This window comes from Saccopteryx leptura, chromosome 12 (genome assembly GCF_036850995.1).
Source record: "Saccopteryx leptura isolate mSacLep1 chromosome 12, mSacLep1_pri_phased_curated, whole genome shotgun sequence".
NCBI lineage: Eukaryota > Metazoa > Chordata > Mammalia > Chiroptera > Emballonuridae > Saccopteryx > Saccopteryx leptura.
In genome coordinates, this window is record NC_089514.1 from 15429185 (window position 1) to 15449708 (window position 20524).

The 20524-nt window shown below is 41.0% G+C and overlaps 1 protein-coding gene and 1 long non-coding RNA gene across 3 annotated transcripts in view; one reads left to right on the forward strand and one right to left on the reverse strand.

The window, feature by feature from the left end:
• LOC136384125 (uncharacterized) overlaps positions 1–20524 on the reverse strand; it is a 106044-nt gene that overhangs the window by 59803 nt on the left and 25717 nt on the right. For both annotated transcript variants that reach the window (XR_010747528.1, XR_010747529.1), the window contains exon 2: positions 17098–17248. This is a non-coding gene — a long non-coding RNA (uncharacterized lncRNA). The remainder of the gene's footprint in view (positions 1–17097; positions 17249–20524) is intronic.
• The window catches only part of SPMIP4 (sperm microtubule inner protein 4), a 32889-nt gene continuing 17291 nt past the window's right edge, over positions 4927–20524 (forward strand). The window contains exons 1-5 of the mRNA XM_066354218.1: positions 4927–5059; positions 5705–5862; positions 16001–16150; positions 18068–18139; positions 20103–20132. Of these exons, the coding sequence (XP_066210315.1) occupies positions 5729–5862; positions 16001–16150; positions 18068–18139; positions 20103–20132 (386 nt within the window). The 5' untranslated portion in view covers positions 4927–5059; positions 5705–5728. The remainder of the gene's footprint in view (positions 5060–5704; positions 5863–16000; positions 16151–18067; positions 18140–20102; positions 20133–20524) is intronic.

Genomic DNA, 20524 nt, shown 5'->3' on the forward strand with positions numbered 1-20524 from the left:
GAATTCTACAGGGTAACTGCACCCAGTTTTCCAAGGACATTTTTGACTTATGTTTATTATCCCAGTGTAATTTTAATAGTGCCCCTTCACCCTTAAAAGTGTCCGTCCCAGTTGGGTGAAAAACTACTGTCTCAAGCCCAACCTCATCCACCCCCATTTTTTTTCCCCAGAACCAACTACTCTGAATTCATTTAGAATATTTTCTACATGGCTTCAAATTTCTGAAACAAACAAAAAGCAAACAAAAAATTATTATACTACTTGTATTAGTTAAAATTTGCCTTTCAATTCAAGGAGGGAAGAAATTGTTGACTTAAACAAATAGAAATGCGTGGAAGGTACATTTTTGAAGGCTTAATTCATTTAAAAATGACTTTTTCTCCTTCACACTTTGTTGGGATTTTATATCCATCCAAATTATCAACAAAGTGTAAGAATCCCAGATAAACAAAGTGTAGGGATAGGAAAAGTAATGTCATTGTTAAGACAGGCTACCTACATCTCCCTTCAAAGTCAGATATGGTGCCTAAGCTGTCTGCTATTAGTATATTACTCTTAAAACTTTATCATAGGCATGGATATAGAGAAAAAAAAACATAGTATGTATAGGGTTCAGTACCACCCATGGTTTTAGATATCTACTGGGTGTCTGGAAATGTATCCCATAAAGACAGTATATGTTAACTTACTTAACATATACAATGTACATGCTATGATACAATTTTAAGTCTGTGTGTATGTGTGGATGTAATTTTAAATCCTACAACAGTCTATGAGGTAGGTATTATCCTCATCTGGCATGTGAAAAAAAATCATCTAGGTTTGTCTGGAGATCAAAGCTATGCTCTTATCCTCTCTCCTGTCCTGACTTTCCTTTCTTCTCTGTGGAAGGTTAAATGTTTCCTCTTATGTTCCCTGTCAGTGAGGTGTATTACCTCTGTATTACAGCACTAATACTGCAGCACCTACTGGTTTATATGATTACCTCCCTCACCAATATGGTAGTCCCTCCTTATCCTTGGGATACATTCCCGGCTCCCAGTAGATACCTGAAACCATGGACAGCACTGACCCCTACATGTGCTGTGTTCTTTTATATATGTACATGCCAATGATAAAGTTTAATTCATAAAGTAGGCAAAGTAAGAGGTTAACAATTAATAAAAGCCCAATTATAGCAATATACTGCAATAAAAATTCTGTGACTGTGATCTCTCTCTTTCTCTCTCTTTAATAATTGATCCAATAACCAAAATAGCTACTAAGTGACTAACTGGATGGGTAACATATACAGCATGGAAACTTTAGACAAAGGGATGATTCAGGTCCCAGGCAGGGCTGGGGTCAGCACGAAATTTCAGCATGCTACTAAGAACAGCATATAATTTTAAATTAACAATTTTTTTTTTTATTTCTGAAATTTTCCATTTAATATTTTGAGACTGCTGTTGACAAGGGTAACTGAAACCATGGATTAGAGAGGACTACTGTGTCATTGTTACTACTAAGATGTGTGTGAGTTATCAATTTATTAGCTCTCAGCTCCAAACCCACTTTTCTTTGCCTTGCTCTGTGGCACTGGAGCTGGACCCTGCAAACATTTCTCCTTGGTTAGATGGTAGAATTAAGCTCGTCAATAGAGCGCACTGCAGTGACAATGGAAGGCAGTGATGACAGGAAGACCCTTCCATTTCAGGTACTGGTCCTCGGTTACTGCTCAGCACAAAAGCCCAGAAGCCACATAGAGGAGTTCTGGCTGTGCCCTCAGATTGCTCTTTCTCCACCAACAGCCACATCTGTCTGACACCCTCCAGTAGTGACAAGCCACTTCTACAGAAGAGTCCGGCCCACTCATACCCTCCAACAAGAGCAGACCGCTCCTAAAGACCAGTGTCAGCCCACGTGTAACCTTTCCACAGGGTCTCTCCAGCAAGGTAGTGAAACTTATTTCATTGTGGATAAGGGTTCCCAGAAGCAGTGTCCCAAAACAAAGACAGTGGAAGCTGACAATCATCTTAAGTCCTAGGTCTAGAATTGGCACAGCGTTACTTCCACCGTATTCAAGTGGCTAACACGAGTCACAGACCAGCCCATACAGATGTGGGCAGGAACTACACATGAACACTAATGGTGGGAGGTGTGGTTCATTGAGGGCCATCTTTAGAATCTACTCCACCAGAAGCCAGGAAGGAAATAATAGCATTACTACGGTCCCCATTTCCATAATTCCTGAAGCTAGAATTTGTCAGAGCTCACGGACCTGCACAGCACAAAGAATGAACCCCAATGTAAACTATGGACTTCAGTGGATAAAAATATAACAATGTTGGTTCATCAATTTCAACAAATGTGCCACACAAACACAAGGTGTTAGCAGTAAGGGATACCTTGGGGGGAGGGGGAGAGGCAAAGGCGTATATATGAACACACACTTTGTACTCCAGACTGCTAAGACAGCCCTCTCCCCCTGCCCTCGTGCCTGTGTACATGACAGCACTTTCCACTTCAGAGCACAGTTAGGGAACCTGCTGGACTCCCCTCCCCCAGCCCAACTGATCTGCCCTGGTTGCTGGTCCTGTTTACCTTTGAGACGGAGCACTCTGTAGGGCTCTGAGTGGTCAGTGTGGCCCTCGGGACACCAGCTCTCGGAGGCAGAGCTCTGAACCCAGCCAGTCACGGGGCTGCTGCCTGCCACCCCCTTCACCTTGCAGCTGGTCCTGAGGCACCTGTGCGGTGCTCTTCTGGAGATTTCTGAAAGCTTGAGACACGTCCCACGTCTCCCAGCATTTCCCTGGCAGGTCCTGGTATGTGCTGTGGTGTCTTTGATAAGAAAGAGATGACAAACTAAGAATTGTGAAGGCACTAGGCAAAAAGCATTCTGCCCGTGATGAAGTCTGTGAAAGACATAGTGAGAATATGGGACCAATGGCACAAGCCAATGACTCTGTCAGGCCGCCTGGGGTGCAGGCCAGTCGGCCCATGTTACAAATCTCATCCTTGTTGGTACTGAATACGCACCTGAGCACGTTATCACTCCAGGACACGGTGGACTCTCTGGAATGGTATGGGAGAGCCAGTCTGGGAACAAACTTCTCCAGCTGGCTGATGAAAAACCCACATCAAATGCATCAGACGTCAATGGAGAACAACTTCAAAAGAAAATAATTTCAGTGAAAACAACACTCATTTTTTCTTCAGAAATTCCAGCCTGACTTGTGGTGGTGCAGTGGATGAACCAGCAATGAGGTCACGGGTTCAAAATCCAAGACTTGCCTGGTCAAGGCACATACAAGAAGCAATGAGTTGATACTTCCCACTCCCCTCCCCTCCTTCCTCTCTCTCATTCTCTCTCCTCTCTCTAAAGTCAATAAATAAAATCTTAAGAAAAAGAAAAGAAAGATATTCCACAACTGCTACAACAAGAAATTATGAGATAAAGAGACCAGGAAAGGAGGAGAGACAGAGGCTGGAGCACTCGAACGCATGCACAGAGAAAATCAGCCATTTAATATCAGTGTCTGAACACCTGTGGCAGACCACCCCTTCGCCTGATGTCCTTGGAGATCACTTAGATCGTGTGAAGTGGCAGGTCGGTTGAACAAGACAGGGAAGCAGAAAACGATCACCCCATCCTTCGGTCACAAGTTGATCTGAAAGGCGCCCCTAATGATGCCAACCTCAATGTGTTTCTTCATGTTGAGGAACATCATGTCATAGCCAGACAATTGTGAGAAGAAAAGCAAATAAATGAAGAGTTTACAGCACATACCACCAATCTGCAATCAAGGAAGTATTTTTGCAGTGTGAAAACTCAAACCTAGGAAGTGAGAGTGGGCAACTGAAGCTGAAACTTCCAATTCTGCCTGAACCACAGGAAGATCACTTAAGGCAACTTGGGAAAAAACTGAGGCAGAAATGTGCTGCTCTGAAGTGGAAAAACAACTTCTCAACTTGCCTGAATACATGAACTCCACAAATCAGATTTGTATTCTCTACAGCAGGGGTCCCCAAACGACGCATGCGGCCCCCTGAGGCCATTTATCCGGCCCCCACTGCACCTCTGGAAGGGGCACCTCTTTCATTGGTGGTCAGTGAGAGGAGCATAGTTTCCATTGAAATACTGGTCAGTTTGTTGATTTAAATTTACTTATTCTTTATTTTAAATATTGTATTTGTTCCCATTTTGTTTCTTTACTTTAAAATAAGATATGTGCAGTGTGCATAGGGATTTGTTCATAGTTTGTTTTTTTTATAGTCCGGCCCTCCAACGGTCTGAGGGACAGTGAACTGGCCCCCTGTGTAAAAAGTTTGGGGACCCCTGCTCTACAGGAAGATGGCGGAAGACATGGGCAAGGAATTGGAGAGAAGCACTTCTTTCTATTGAAAGGAGACCACCTTCTATGCGAAAAGGGCTCAGGAAAACTGGAACTCAGCCACGTCGACTGAGAGAAAGCTCAACGAGATAAGGAAAGAAAATCGCAACAGACACCCACCCAGGGGAAGAAGGGCCGGGCTCCGTGCTAGGGCGCAATCCCAGGGGCTGGATGGAAAGCAGGGCCCCGGCCGGGAGACACCGCTACAACAGGCAGCCCTCGCAGGAGAAAATGCTGCCGTCAGTAGAGGGCGCCCGGGGCGGGGCGAGGAGCGGGGACGGAGACCCGGCAGGACCGCGGCCGAGGGACCGAGCCGAGGGCCGGGCGGTGGAGGATTCTATTTCGCCTCGGGACTGGGCGTCCGGTCCTCTCCCCTCGTTCCGGCCCCGCTTCCGCTTCTGGCCGGTCCGGGAGCGCCTGGGCTGGCTCCCCGCGAAACCTCAGCGAGCCGGCGCGGCCCCGCGGGAATGTATTACCTAGCGCCATGGTCACGGTCGCCGTCACAGGCACCCTCAACCCCGCCCCTGGCCGCCTCGCAGTCCCTCCTCCTTCCCCCGCACCTGCCCGCGAGCGCCCCGGGGCCGCGGGTGCGGACGACGGCGGAATTCCACACCCCGCGCAGGCCCGCCCGCTCTGGGGAGGGAAGCGGGGGCGCGGCCAGTGCCGCCGGCGGGCTGATGTCCCAGGTGCGTCCGAGCGCCGCTCGGCGGGGCGCTGATGGCTGGGAGGCCCGGCCTCAGCCCCCAGGGCCCGCGGCGCCTCCTTGGCAACCCCTCCAACGTCCGAGGGAGGGGTGGATTCTCACCCTTTGGGGGTCCTGCTCATGCTGCACCACTGATTATCCGCTGCTCTGCAGAGGACTTCCCTCGTTCAGGATACCCGAAGCCTTTTGATTCTGTAGGATGAGTCTCCCTGCTTTTTAGAAACGCCATGGGGGGCGGGAGTGATCAGCTAGTGTTCCTGAGTGGTTATGGTTAAATTTGAAGCAAGAATTGAATTTCATGTCCAGGTCCATCTTGTATGGACCTACAGGTCATCCACATACTGTTCAGAGTACTTAGGAACATCTTCCACTTTGTGGATTTGTTTCCGTTGAAATTTATTTCCATAGAACTTCACTTGCTATTTATTAACTGAGATGGCAGCTGGGGATCCAGAGGGGTTCTCGGTGAGGAAGGAAGTCCCTGATTTCTCTGCACCTGCGCGGGTTGAACAATCTAGCACAATCTAGTACGAAGCGTGTTTCCCCGCCTGCCCTGAGAGAGGGTCAGCATGACAGTGACCAAGTCAGGCCACTTCCAAATCAAGTGTGCCCTCATTTTCTTTTCCAGATTGTGCCTTTTTAGCCAAGAAGCATGGAGGTCCTCCACAGCAGGCCCTGTTGCTGCAGGGAGCTTGAAGGAGCGGACACACTGTCAGACACATTTTACTCCAATGAAGTACACACTCCACTGCAAACAGTTTCTCGCCCAACTGCCTCAGAGGACAGGTAAAACAGTAACTAGAGAAACTGAAACAATTTAAAAGGATTTTTAATATATTTGTATATTTTTATATATGAGAAAAAACACAGATGGTTGTGGAGCTCTTCTGTCTATCACACCATAGGGAAAGAATACTATCACAATTATGTAAACCTTAGTGCTAAGGTCAGTTAGGAACTTGATACAAAGTAAGTCGGTGTGTATTTTTAAAAGGTAGACATCAAATTCACCCACTACGTTCTAGAATGATTGGCTCCTTCAATTAAAAGTTAATCTGTTTCAAACATTTTTTAAATTTTATAACACTATCTGGTTAAAAATACTCCCAGAATCTGTTGTTCATAATGCTGCCTAAATTTTTGCTTTACGAAATTTCCTATAACACATTAATTACAGAATATGATTAAAATTGCGTCTAACGTATATTGAGTCATTACTGTGTATAGGCACTGTACCAAATGCTTTCAATGTAGTGATTCTTTTAATCCTCACAACAACCCTGTAAGATAAGTGCGGTTATTATCCCCATTTTATGTATGAACTGCCGGGGTCCAGCCCCGGGGGGGATTCAGGGGTCCCACAGGAAGAGACGGCGTCGGCGAAATTGAGTGAGAGAGCCGAATTCTTTTCTTTCTCTTTATTCTCTAGTTAGCATTTACTGCCAGGCATCTCTGCTCAATGCTAGTATAGCTCCCTTTTTATACACACACACTGAGTTACAATTACATGGTGTTAATCATTGCTTTTGTTTCACTATGTTTACATGTTTCTGGATAACAGTTAATTTATATCTATAAATTACAAACCAGGTAGCAAATCATTCAAAGTACAAAATAACTTGAATAGTGATAACAACATTGGTAAAAACTTTTAAAGTATTAGTACTAATAGTTAACTAACTTTACTGCTGTTGTGAGTTAAGGGGCAGAGAGAGAGTAGCAGATGAAATTATTAAGGACTAACAATGGACCACCGCTTGCTTAGGTAAATAGCTTTGATTTTATGCAGTGTCCTACTTTTTCTCACAAGATTCTAAAAGGCTTGTCTATAAAGAAATTGACATAACATTAAGAGTAGCTTTCATTCAAAGATATACAGAGTGTACTTGCAAGATAGCCTAGTAGCAACATAAGACATTAACTGTTATTACTTCTATGAATTTCTCTACATTTTTCTCACTATCTAAAAATCTTGAAAAGCATATAAATCTCATGAAAACATCTCATTGAGAAAGCCTAGCAATTGCCTTTAGTCAAAAGACAATTCTCTTAGTAAAACATTCTTTTCTTGCCGACTGCGCTCTCATTCTAGGCCACACAATGGGCCATTCTACTATACCTTATCTAAGATACTATTGTCTAGTCAAATATTACTTATTTATTATATTTAAACACTAGTTAAGTTCTAACTCTATTCTTCTCAGAGTGTACCACTATTTGCAAATCAAATAAGCAAGAAGAAAGGAATGTTTCTCTACTCTATCACATGAAAAGGCTAAGGAGAAAAAATGTTGAATTAAGTGAAGGCCGAGAGGTGCTCTGTGCACAGCCACTGCCTTCTATCTAGTCACAAGTCACAATCTATTCTTTCTAACATGATTAAGAAGGAATTCTCCTACAAACTTAACCCTTTATGAGGGATATCATAGCCAGCCTCTTATGTTTATGAGCCCAGTTCAAGGGGCTTACAGGCTTTTCTGTGGAACTTACACCTTTTGTCTCATTTCCAAAGAAATTACTACAAATCTACAGGGAAAGTACGGTACTATTATCCCTGTGCCATAATTAATAGCACACACCCAGAAAAAAGGGGGAATATAAGGCCAGATTAATTTAAAAAGTTAAAGGGGGAAGTATCGTGCCTTTCCTTGCGGTGACTTTGTCAACCCGCAGCTGTTGGTCTTACTGCGGTGACTCTATCTTCTTTTGCTGTGACTTTGTCAATCAGCAGTTGTGAATTTTCTTCTGCTGTGACCTAGTTAGGCAGCATTAGTAAATCGGCTCCCGACAATGAACTAACAAGTAAAACAAAATTTCCAAGATCTTAGTGCCAGCTTTTATGTATTGTATTTACTTGAATCATTTTGAGAGGAAAAGGATTCTCAGAACACTCAAACAGTGAAAAACTAGCCTGTGTAGTTGTTTTCTTGTTCGTCTGTTTTGTTTGTTTGTTTTTTAATTTCATTTGGCCAAACTTCTCACTTAAAAATTATTTCCTTAAGAAATCAGACAGGAAGTCACCAGCCTCGGTTTAAACACTTCCAAAATGGACATCACTACCACACAGGCAGGCCATTCCGATTTTGAATGTTTCTGATTGTTATTTTCTTCCTACTAAGAACGCTTTCCTCTTAACTTCTACCTGCTGATCCTGGTTCTTCCCTCTGAAGCCATGCAAAGTAAGAAAACCCAGTCATCTCCATGAGAGAAGCCCGAGAAGGGGTGAAGATTCTTTGGCACTCGGAGCTCTCTTTGCCAGGCTAGACGCTGGCTCTCAACAGACTTGACTCTTCATTCTTCCTGCATCTAAGGCTCTTGCCATCTTGATGAGATGTGTATGGATTTGTTTCAGTTTGTAAACATGCTCCTTGTATGAATAAGGAGAAAGAAGACTTCTTTCCTAATTATAAAACTAACACATTCCTTATGAATAATTTTGAAATCATGGAAATCCATAAAGAAAACAAATTTTCATTTTTTTGACAGAAAGAAAAATTATGAAATTAAAGCACAAGGAAGACAACCCCTGGAAATCCTTTATCCAGAGATAACGGCCCCTGTTAATATCTCAATATGTATTCTCTTCGTTTTCTTTTTTTTTATTTAACGATCAGATTCAATGTATTTTTTTTTTTTTTGTAAACTGCTGTTTTCACTAAATGAAAAGGACTATTTTCAGATTTGTAGGAAAGAAAGCTAAGCTTACGTCTACTGAGCCAATCCTGCTGCACCTGCTTTCTACTACTACTACCTGAGTCCAAAAAGTGGCTGTCAGCCCAAAATTCCTACTCAGCTCCAAGGGCCATCAGATTAGGCAGGTTTCCACCGAGTCTGAGGGAACCCTTAGCAGATCATGTGTGACTAGGGATGCACAGTTGACTCCGGCTCAAAGGCAACATTGTGAGGTTCTATGGTTGGCCGAAAGGATGTGAGTAGGACTGTAGGTCTGCCATACCTGACTGATTCTTCATCTCCTCAGAAGTATTCATCTAGGCTTTTCACTGAAATGTTGAGCTCTTATATCTAAATGAGCCTACGGTTGGTTAGTAATTGGTTCCAAAACCCTCTAACTGGCATGAAATTTAAGAGAAGCATCTTTGAGAAAGTAACTAACTGCTTTTCATTAACTGACTATAAAATAAACACGTGTTCAGTTACAACTACAATAAGGCTTTATTTGAAGCAATACCTATGTACAACCCTGTTCCTAATGTATTTTGAACTAAGTTGGTCATTTTAACTGCAGTGAAAAATGATTTCCTCGCATCGGCCTACTTTTTTTTCTTTCCAGAATAAGCAAATGCACTCTATCACCATGTTACCCACCACTGGTATGCAGACAGGGTACATCAGAATCACCTGGCCCGCTTTCTAAAAATACAGATTCCCAGGTTCTGTCTGTAGATATTCCAGCTCACTAGGTTTGAGGTGTGTCTAGGGAATGGGCACTTTTAGAAGTTTTCCAGCTTATTTTGAGAGCCACTGAGCTAGTGGAAAGCACTAAAAACAGTAAGAAAACCAGGACTATGGTTCCGGCCCACCCACTGTCCTGGGGCAAGTTCATCTTTGTATTTCAGTTACTTCTTCACTGGTAAATTCTGAGGCAATTACAGTAGTCACTAATACAGGGTTGGAGCAAAAGTACTCACACTGTAAACCTGCTTTTGCCCCTGTCCTGTGTATATATTCAGTTAATTGCCTCATAAAATATTAATCATTGGTGGAGTTCTTTTGTATTTCTTCCATTGAACATTTAAGAATGGCAGGTACAGGTATTCAGAACCACAGATGTCTCTCCCCTCTTTCCATTCGGTGGACATACCCTTACCTCTAGCAAGTTCTCTAGCTCAGCAGGCAGACAAACAGCTCGATTAACAAAGCGCCTTGAGAATTGCCTAAGATTCCACTACATGTTCCCATTTTGTTTCTGGATTTATTCCATTGCTTTCTAGTTACCAAATTTTTGTTTTTGTTTTTTTTTATTTTTTTCCCATTGAATTGAGGGAGTGAAGGGGAGAGGGAGAGAGAGAGAAAGAAGCATCGACTTGTTGTTCCACTTAGTTGTTCCATTTTAGTTGTGTATTCATTGATTGCTTCTCATATATGACCTGGCCAGAGGTCAAACCCATGACCCCGGCACGCCAGGACAACACTTTATCTCCTGAGCCACCGGCCAGAGCCTGGACGCTTTTTTGACTATTAGCTCTCTGCCAACTAAAAGTGAGAGTATCTTTGTTCTGAGCTGCCCTTTAATCATGCCTTCTAATAATTACTAAATTCAGTCCCTTGAGATTGGACTGTAACGTTCAAAATTCTGTAAAGTGACATCAAAGAGATACTGATTATTCACAGGGAGTATGTCTTCCTTTACTTATTAATTTTAGAGAGAGGAAGGGAAAGACAGAGAGACTGAAACATCGATCTGTTTTTGTGACCCGTGATCAGACCCACAACCTTTGTATATCAGGACAAAGCTCTAGCAACTAATTAAGCTATCTGGCCAGGGCAGATCTTTCTTAAAAACAAGTAAACACTTAATTTTTTGAGGTTACAGGTTATAACACTAACAATCTATTATTTTCTTTGTTATGGAGACATGTATTATTTAAACTTTAAAATTATTTGATCCTTTAGTTTCAATATTTCTTTTAATTAGTTCCTTCTAATAATTTTTATTAAAGCTAATAAAATTAGTTCCTTCTATATAAGTATTGTTAAAGGTAAATATTTGTTGAGCTTCATGTAAAGCTAAGGGAATAAATGTGAGACTCTAAAATAAAAGGGAAATGTGACTTATTTTTGCTTTGCCTTTTATTTTAAATGGTTCTTTACAACTTACTGGCATAGATGCCAACTCAAATGATTGATTAATATTTCTACTGGCTCATATTTCTGGGACAGTGTAATATATAGGGGTCAGATGTTGAGAAATTGACTCATCTAATTTAAATGTAACTTTTAAAAACTTAGATATTAAAGCTTAGATTGTCATTAATCAAATGTGTTTAAATTTTTTCACTTGTCATACCCCCCAAAGCATGTCTGTTGATCATAGTCACAGTGCTGATGACGGCCTCAGAGCTCTGAGCTGAATGCCACCACCCCTTCCACAGCACCCCAAATCAGTAGTCCCCCAGATCCGCCCCGACTAGCTAGTGCAGAGGTTGGCAAACTTCTCTGTAAAGTACCAAACAATAAATATTTTAGACTTGACAATTTCTGTGGAACCACTCAACTTTGCTATTGTAGGGCAAAAACAGCCTTAGACAATAGACAATAGATAATGAATGGTTGTGGCTGCATTTGAATAAAATTTTACTTAGAAAGACAAGCAGTAGGTTGTAATTGGCCTACGGGCTATAGTTTGCCCACCTCCATTAGTGACTTTATAAGATAAAGCATTCCACGCGTAAGACAGCCATGCGTGTTGGTTCTTCATTCCAATCAGCAGATACTGACAGGGAATTACACTTAGCAAAGCACTGTACGCTGCAGAGAAGAAAGTGGCTGCACAGCCATCTCTCTCTGAGCGCCTCTCCCGCGGTTCTAACTGGCTCCCTGTTGCTGGTTTACTTCTGACTCATCTTTCACATGAGAGGGGTAGCCTTGTGGGGTCCCAGCTTATTTTGGAGATGGTCTCCTTTAGATTCCTCGCCTGGCTAATACCTGTATCCCTCATCCTGCAAAGTCTTTAAAACAAAGATGAAATTTGACCAAATTGGCACTGCCCTAAGACAAAAGAGGCTTCTGTGCTTGCTTCCCTCCTTGGGTCTTATTTTCGCTCTTATGAAGGCCTGGTATCCCTTCCTTTTAAGAACACATTTTTCTTTATTTTTCTCTTGTTTTGCTTTGTCTTCACCAGGCAAATCAGTAAGGTCAAAGAGAAACAGAATTCAACTTCCCCAAGAAAATTTAACCCCAAGTACAATTGGTTTCCTCTTTAAAACGCTCATGTTATTGTCTGCTCTCAAGTCAATCAATTTGTTGAGCATCCCATATTTGCACAACACTCTGCTATGTCCTGGGGAGTCTGTGGGGAGTGTGGCGGAGACCTTACCTACAGTGACCTGTCCTCTTCTTGCTCGGCAGCGAGTCAGTGTTCTTTGTTCTCTGGAACATTATACTCTGCGTCTCGTGGTGATGGATAACTGTCTTATTATGGAAGTAGATAGCCCAGGGACAGCCAGATGGCAAAGATGCTCAGGGTGAGGCCTGTGGGAAGGACACAGAGCTTCCTGGTCTGAGCACACTGCTCTTCCTGCATCTCCAAGTGTCCACCAACCCAGAAGTTCCCTTTCCAGCATTTCTAATTGTTTTTAGTGGGAAGGTTGATCCAAATAATCTAGATCGCCTTTACTGGAAACTAGAAGTCATGAAATCCTTCCTAAGTAAGAAGCAGATCTTTTGCCAGATCGCCTTAGTGTTTTGTGGGGTCCCCGCCCCATCCTGAAGTGTTCAGTACTGTGTCAGAGGCTGCAGGCCAGGAAACAGATCGTCCCTTCGCTTTTGCTTTCTCGCTCATGTCTCCCTGCATTCAACAGACGTCTATCTAGTTCTAATCCTTTCCTCTGAAGCATGGACACAACAGTGAACAAGACAGTCCCTGCCCTTCACTTCTTTGTTAAGAAAGAGCAGAAAATGTCATCTGAACTACCAATTTTTAAGGTCAAGCTAAGCCCTACCAGTCAGTGTAGGAAAGGCCCATGTCTCCGGCCCACTGAATGGTTGAGTTGTAAGGGGTCAGACTACTGAAGACTTGATTTCTGTGAGAGGGAACTGCTGAATAAGGCAGTGTTTCTACATCTTCAGCATGCATAAGAATCATCTAGAAGGCTTGTGAAAACAGATTACTGGGCTCCACCCCCAGAAATTCTGATTCTTTGGTTGGAGGTAGAGCCTGAGAATTTGTCTTTCTAACAATCTCTTAGGAGCTGCTGATGCTGCTAGTCCGTGATCCCCACTCTGAGAACCACTGTTCTAGAGCTCCAGATAGAGCTTAGGAGCAAGTGTTCCCTGCACCTTCGCAGTACTCTCCATTTTTTTAAATCAAAAGATAATCTGTAGCCAAGACAAATCAATGGGGAAATAGTCTTGTCAACAAATGGTGCTAGGACAACTGGATAGCCACATGCAAAACAATGAGGTTGTACCCTTATCACACACCAACCACAAACATTGACTCAGCATGGGTCAGAGACCTAAATTTAAGAGCTAAAACTAAAAAACTGTGAAGAAAAAAAATAGGAGTAAATCTTCATGATCTTGGATTTGGCAATATTTTCTTGGATATGACACTAAAAGCACAGGCAACAAAACAAAAAAATAGATAAATTGGACTTCATCAAAATTAAAAACTTGTGCTTCAGAGTATACTTTCAAGAAAATGAAAAGACAACGTAGAGAAAAAGAGCAAATATTTCCAGATTATATCTCTGATAAGAGACTAGTATCTAGAATATATAAAGAACTCACATCTCAATATTAAGAGAACCCAGTTTAAAAAATGGAAAGGATCTGAGTAGACACTTCTTCAAAGATTATATACAAATGGCCAAAAAGCACATGAAAAAATGCTCAACATCATTAGTCATTAGGGAAATGCAACTCAAAACCACAAAAAGATACCACTTCACATGCACTAGGATGGCTATAACTTTTTTTAAAAGGAAATTAACAAGTGTTGGCAAAGATACGGAAAAGCTGGAACCCTTGTACATCACTGGTGGTAGAAATTTTCCACCGTGGAAAACAGTTTGACATTTCCTCAAAAAATTAAATATAGAATTACTGTATGACCCAGCATTCCACTACTTTTTGGGTATATATATATATCGAAAAGAATTGAAAACAAGTATTCAAACAAAAACTTGCACACAAATGTTCACAACAGCATTAAACAAGAGCAAAAAGGTAAAAACGACCTAAATGTCCACCAACATGAATGGACAAAGAAAATGTACTATAACCATATAATGGAATACTATTCAGCCGTTAAAAGAAATAAATTAGTGAAATTTGATATAGTAACAAAAGCACACATAGGCCCTGGCCAGGAGGCTCAGTGTATCGATAAAGCGTCAACCCAAAGAGGCACCAGAGGTCACAGGTTTGACACCCAGTCAAGGCACATAAGAGAAGCAATCAATGAGTACACAACCGACTGGAACAACTAAGTGAAACAATGAGTTGATGATTCTCCCCCTCTCTCTTTCCCTTAAGAAAGAAAAAAAGACCACATATCAATTTCATTTACGTGGAATGTCCAGAATAGGCAAATCTATAGAAATGGAAAGTAGATGAGCGGTTGCCGTGGGCGGGGAGGGGAGAGTCGGGGGATGGCGGCGAAGGAGCACAAGGTGATGTACTTTCTAAAGGGATGAAAATGTTCTTGATTACAGTGGTGACAGTTGTACATGTTTATGAATGTACTAAAAACAATTTAATTGCACACTTTAAAGGGATGACTTTTATGGCATGTGGGTTATATCTCAATAAAGACATTTAAAAGAAATAAGCATACATACTGCAACCGTAAAAAAAGAAAAGGCCAGTGGTTCTCAAAGTGTGCGCCCTAGAAGATTTCCAGGTGTGCCCCTATGGTATTCCAGAGAAATATGTGCCTGTTGGGGACCAAAACACCAACAGGGTTTTTGGAGGTTAGATTTTGGGGGGACAGAGGTGTGGGGAATTGGCTGTAAGCTGACAGTCTGCTCAACCCCCCACCTCATTTGCCTGATTAGGTTGCAAAAGGCTGTTAAGCTGTGGTGCTGGATTGTTTACACTACCCCCATGTCCCCCAGAAAGACTGGAGGCAAGTTTCTTCTATCCTTTGCTTGGTGTAAAGTTAAGATGATATGTATGGTGGAGGTTTTCTGCACTCAACACAATTAAGAGTAAAAAGAGAGGAATTCTTCAATGTATTGATGAGGAAATGAGAGTTTGCCTTTCAAATATATGCCCAAACATTGAAGAAATCGCTAGGACACATCAGGCTGTTTCTCATAAACACAAGAATGAAAAAACTTAACACATTCACGCCAGGACCTGCCAAATTTACTAAATCTTACTAAGAATGTATCTATATATATATATATATAAAGATAACTTTTTTGTCTTTTTTTAAAAATTTTTAACCCCTCTTTTTTACGAATTCTAAAAAGCATAACTCAAAAAATGTAACAAAAATTTTTTAATGTCAGAATAATTTTAATTTTGTCGTTTTTATTTCATTTAATTACCATAAAAGCATGCTTGGACTTTATTTTTTCTTTAATATTTGACTTAATTATTATAACATATTTCTCAGAAATTTGTATATAGTGCGCCTACAATTATTTGTAGGATTTTAAATGCACCCTGACTTCAAAAAGTTTGAGAACCTCTGCTCTAGGCACTCAGGAATTTAATCTCATTCCTTCAGCAATCCAGTGATGCCTAAATAACCAGTATCTGTTACAATCCACCCAGCACTGAGACTTCTGTCTGAGTTCTGAAAATGTAATCTAAAAATAATTTTGAAACTATGGGCATATAAATTGTTTATCTTAGTCCGTTTGGGCAGCTATAACGAGCTACCACAAACAACAAACATTTATTTCTCACAGTTCAGAGGCTGGGAGTCCAGGGTCGTGGCACCCGCAGGGTCATGTCCAGTGAGAGCCTTCTTCCTGGTTCACAATGGGCACCTTCCCGCTGTCCTCACGTGGTGGGAGGGGCTAGCAAGCTCTCTGGGGTCTCTTTTATAAGAGGGTAAGACCCATTCATGAGGGCTCCACTTTCATGACCTAGCCACCTCCTAAAGGCCCCACCTTCTTATACCATCGCACTGGACATTAGGGTTTCAACATATAAATCTGGTGGACGCAAACATTCAAACCATAGTATTCCATCCTGAAGCTATGTAAAAGTCTCTCTTTTTTTACAGGTATCAGGAATTAAGGGAGTCACTCCAACAATGCAGGCTTCCATGGGGCGCTGACAGGGAATGTGGTGGAATGATCCCCAAATGTGAACCTCCTTGTGTCACGGGCAAGGGACATCGGCACTGTGGGTTTGGTGGACACACCTGGCCAAGGTAAATGATCTTTCACATGGAGGTATTTATTATCCATTTTTATGTCTATTGTGAGCCCTTCATAACTCAAATCTACCTCCAAACTTCTTTTACTACTCATAAGAAGACACAGATGGACAGGAACAGATCAATGTTCCTGTCTCTCTCTCTCTCTCTCTCTCTCTCTCTCTCTTTCTCTCTCTCTCCCTCTCTCACTAAAATCAATAACTAAATGTTTAAAAAAAAAAAGAAATAAGACACAGATGGAAAACTAATTATATACTTTCTAATTGTGAAATGAATTTTAAAAATCTGTGTTTATGGATATCTTTGCTGTCCTTAGAGATGTTCAAGTATTATTATCAGAAATTTTGATTAATTTAATTCCCTCACTAATCATACTTTTTCTAAAATTACATAAATGGAATATTCCTGAGAGAGATTAAATTAAAAATGTTTTTTCTTGAGCAAATAGCTTCCCTAATTTGTACAGATGTTCTTGATTTTTTAGAACTTTTGATTTCTAATTTGTTCATCAATCTATAGTCATTAGAATCTATTGGGCATTGTTTTTCAATTATTAAAATATTTCAAGCATCAGTTATAAATCTTAAAGTCACTCTTTCAGCAACTTTATTTAAAACACAGGTTAAAGCTTAAGAGAACACAAAAGAAAAAAATCTGAGCAGCAAATAAAATGTCACATTATTTACTAAAAATCATAAAATTTATTCAAAATAAAATGCATCATCCTTCACACAAGGCCCCCTTCCTCCTACTTTCTCTAACAATCTAGCTACCTACTTGCTAACAATCAAGCTGACTAGTTTGGTCGAAAGCAGCTAAAAGGAGTCTGGAAAGACAAGTCACAGCTAGAGAAACAGTGACAACAGGAACGGGTGGCGGCCAGCGACCTGTTCGAAGCCTCAGTAAAGCAATGAAAAGCAGACAAAGGAAAATGTTCTCACCTCCCCCAAAGGGAAGACCCAGGTCTCATCAGTTTCTGCTTCCAGCTCCGAGTCCAGGCTCTCTGCGTGACGTTCACTCCTGTCTAGTTCTGTCAGGATTTTGTCTCCATAGTCCACATGTTTACACTTAATAAACCATCACCAACACACCCTATATGAAATAATAGAAAAGGAGAGGAAAAATTAGTTAATATATAAAAGTATACAGGACACAACAAGGAAGAAAAGATGGCACACAATTGTATTTCTTACTTCTACAGCTGGCATGAGGCTCTTGTTGGTGTTATAATCTCCTTCCTCCACCACCCATTCCAAGTTCCTTTGCCCTCAGCCAGGTCTGGAGCTGGTACAAGTTCATTACCTGGTGAAGCAAACCCAAATTCTGTTTCTGCCAGATCTAAACTCTTAGTGTGCGGCTGCTACAGTATTCCGTTAACTGTATGCAACGAGAAGCAATGCTAGGAGGGGTCTAAAAGATGCTTTAGGTTCTAGAAATACTTCTTACCCCCATCACTGTATAGTAGCAGTGCTCTTGCCCCTTGCTTTAAGGATCAGTCATCCCAGCCTAGTTGGCACAGTGCTTTCTTGCCTGTTTTCCCCAGAGTCATAAGAAGCCCCGGACTACCACAGCATCAGTTCAACTTCCAGTTCCATGGTACTATTGTTGTGTTCTCTGATGAGAGCGTTTTCTCCCTTGACCTCTGAACCAGCAAAGCCCAAGGGGCTGTGGAAGAAGGAAAAGTTAGTGCTCCAGTGTAACATAAAGTAAACCGAGAGGCATCACCCCCCACGTCCAGCCTTCGCTTTCTTAGAGCGAGCATTCTAGCTTTGGGAGAAACTATTTGTTAGTCTCTGGTTCAGCGCTTGTGCCACACTCTTTAGGACAACACTCAGCCATAACTGAGTGTCTACCATTCTGCACGTCTGATAAGTTGTTCAATTTAATCTTTTCTTTTTCTTTTTTTTTCAGAAAGCTTCCTATTGAACAATTCTATTATTTGACACAGAACAAAAAAAGTGACACCTATGGGAATGATTCTTTGTAAGTTTGGGGTTTCCTTTCCTTATATGAGATCAAATAACATTTTTAAGTGAAAATGAGTTATATGAGAAATAAAAAATCCCCCAAATGGGAACTTTTAGAAAACACAAAAATGTTCTTTTTTTAATAGCTATAATTAATCATAGAAACCAAGACCAAACAAGTGACAAAAATAAAACAAATAAACCTAAAACCCACTAATAGTTTGTGGTATTTAAATAAGAGAAGAAAAAATAGGAAAAATGGAATAGTAATGTTCAAAGGGATTTTGTACAGGCCGTCGGTCCATTCCCCTGCCTTTGACCTAGTTAATCTAATGAAAATGTTACAATTCTTTAAAGGTTCATAGAAAATGCACCACCCTCAACAAAGTTTTTAATCATAATTTTATGAGATGTTTATTATGAAAATCTACAAATAACTCTTAATAAGTAAGATTACTCCCTAAGTCTCTTTTAGATAAGGAATACTTGGTATTTATTTTTTTCACTTTGAAATTGTTTGTTGTATATAATACAAAAGTGATACTTTCAATTTTCAGATAAAAATAAAACACTGCTTTATTAAAATTATTAGGAATCTGTTGATAGGTAGTAAGTAAGTTAACAGAGGTCAGCCACAAGAGGGAGCCAAAAGCACACACTTGTGGTTACAGGGCCCTGTTTGCCGCTTTGGGATGAGTTCAGTGAAAAGTATCAATAGATAAAGAATAGGGCAGTAAAATACCAGACCGGTTCAGGTCAAGGATCTGGTGTCTCTGAGTATTTTTTTTTTTCATTCATTTGATTTTCAAACTTAAAGTTTTTTTTTAAAAGAAGCTTTCCTTTTAATTAGTTTTCCATTTTGAATTAAATCAATTTTAGACATATGCTTATTAATATCATAGCTAAATCTGACACATAAGAAAAGTTTTATATGTTGACTTCATGTTTCATAAATAATAGCCAATCTAGTAGCTCTGGATCCCTTGGGTTCTTATAGTCATTGCCTCCTGTTCCCCAGCTCAACCGGAAGAAATACTGCGGGAAGGCAGGACCCACAGACTTAAGAGTCCAAATAAAGAAGGACATAAACTTTTATGGTTCCTGTGAATCGTGTGTTTATAATATATGATAGACTAATAAAATTATATGGCTAACATACCATTTTCTAAATAGAGAAACAAAAAAAGAGTATACCCAATCTTACTGATCTTTACTATCAACTGATTAACATCTGTCCATTTTTCATGCCTGAGATATTTCAGAAATATCTGCATAGTTTGAAACTAATTGTTGGAATCCAGTGAGAGTGGATGACAGTTCTTTCCTGGTACGGACTTTGTTCCCGGGCTGCGGAATTAGAGCTTGACATGCAGGGCTCAGCGTACTTAGTCAACACACAGCCTTCGAATGAACTGACTCAGAAAAGGCCTACCTTCAGAACCTTGCTCAGTTCTGTTCGCGCCTGTAGGTCAGCTGGGAGGAGTCAGCTCTACTGGGCAAAGGACAAAGCTCACTCACACAGCACAGATTCATCTTCTCCAACCAGGGCACACTCGGGTCACTTTAGGTCATGTAATTGCACCACACGCAAGGTGGCAGACTGCCTCAGAGCACTGTGGCTACCGCCTGACTGTGAGGGTGGAAGTCAGTAAGAACCAGAGCTCTGTTAATGTTAGAAGTAGGCGGTCCTGCCTGCACTGCAAATAAGGAATGCAAACAGGTGTTGAGTAGGACTGAAGTTCGAGGAAGCAGAATGGAAGAAACTGATCAATAGACAACTGAGGTGTGATGACATCATCTCTCTCTGGTCAGGTAGTCAGGGTTCCAGAAAACCAATAGTATAAAGTCAGTATTATCTTCCAGACACTGTAGTTGGAAAATTGGATACTTCTTTATTCTTAAGCAGGTTTCTAATAGTAATGCAAGCTTTAAAAAGTCTTCAATATAAATTAGGATTTGTTTTCTGTTTTTTTTTCTAGGCTGCCCAAACCACCTAATGCAACAGTAGGGTAAGTATACAACTTGCATTTCCCTTCCCTGTTCTAATCAAGAAGAAAGGATTGGCAATCCATGGGTCTTTCTGTGAGGATACATGAGCCTTTTCATGAAAGGTTTTTTTGTTTTGTTTTGTTTTGTTTTAATCTTAGCCATTCCAGTAGGTCTATAGTAGTATTACTTTGTGTTTTTATTTATTTATTTATTTATTTATTTATTTTTTACAGGGACAGAGTCAGAGAGAGGGATAGATAGGGACAGACAGACAGGAATGGAGAGAGATGAGAAGCATCAATCATCAGTTTTTTTCATTGCAACACCTTAGTTGTTCATTGATTGCTCTCTCATATGTGCCTTGACTCTGGGCCTTCAGCAGACCAAGTAGCCCCTTGCTTGAGCCAGCGAC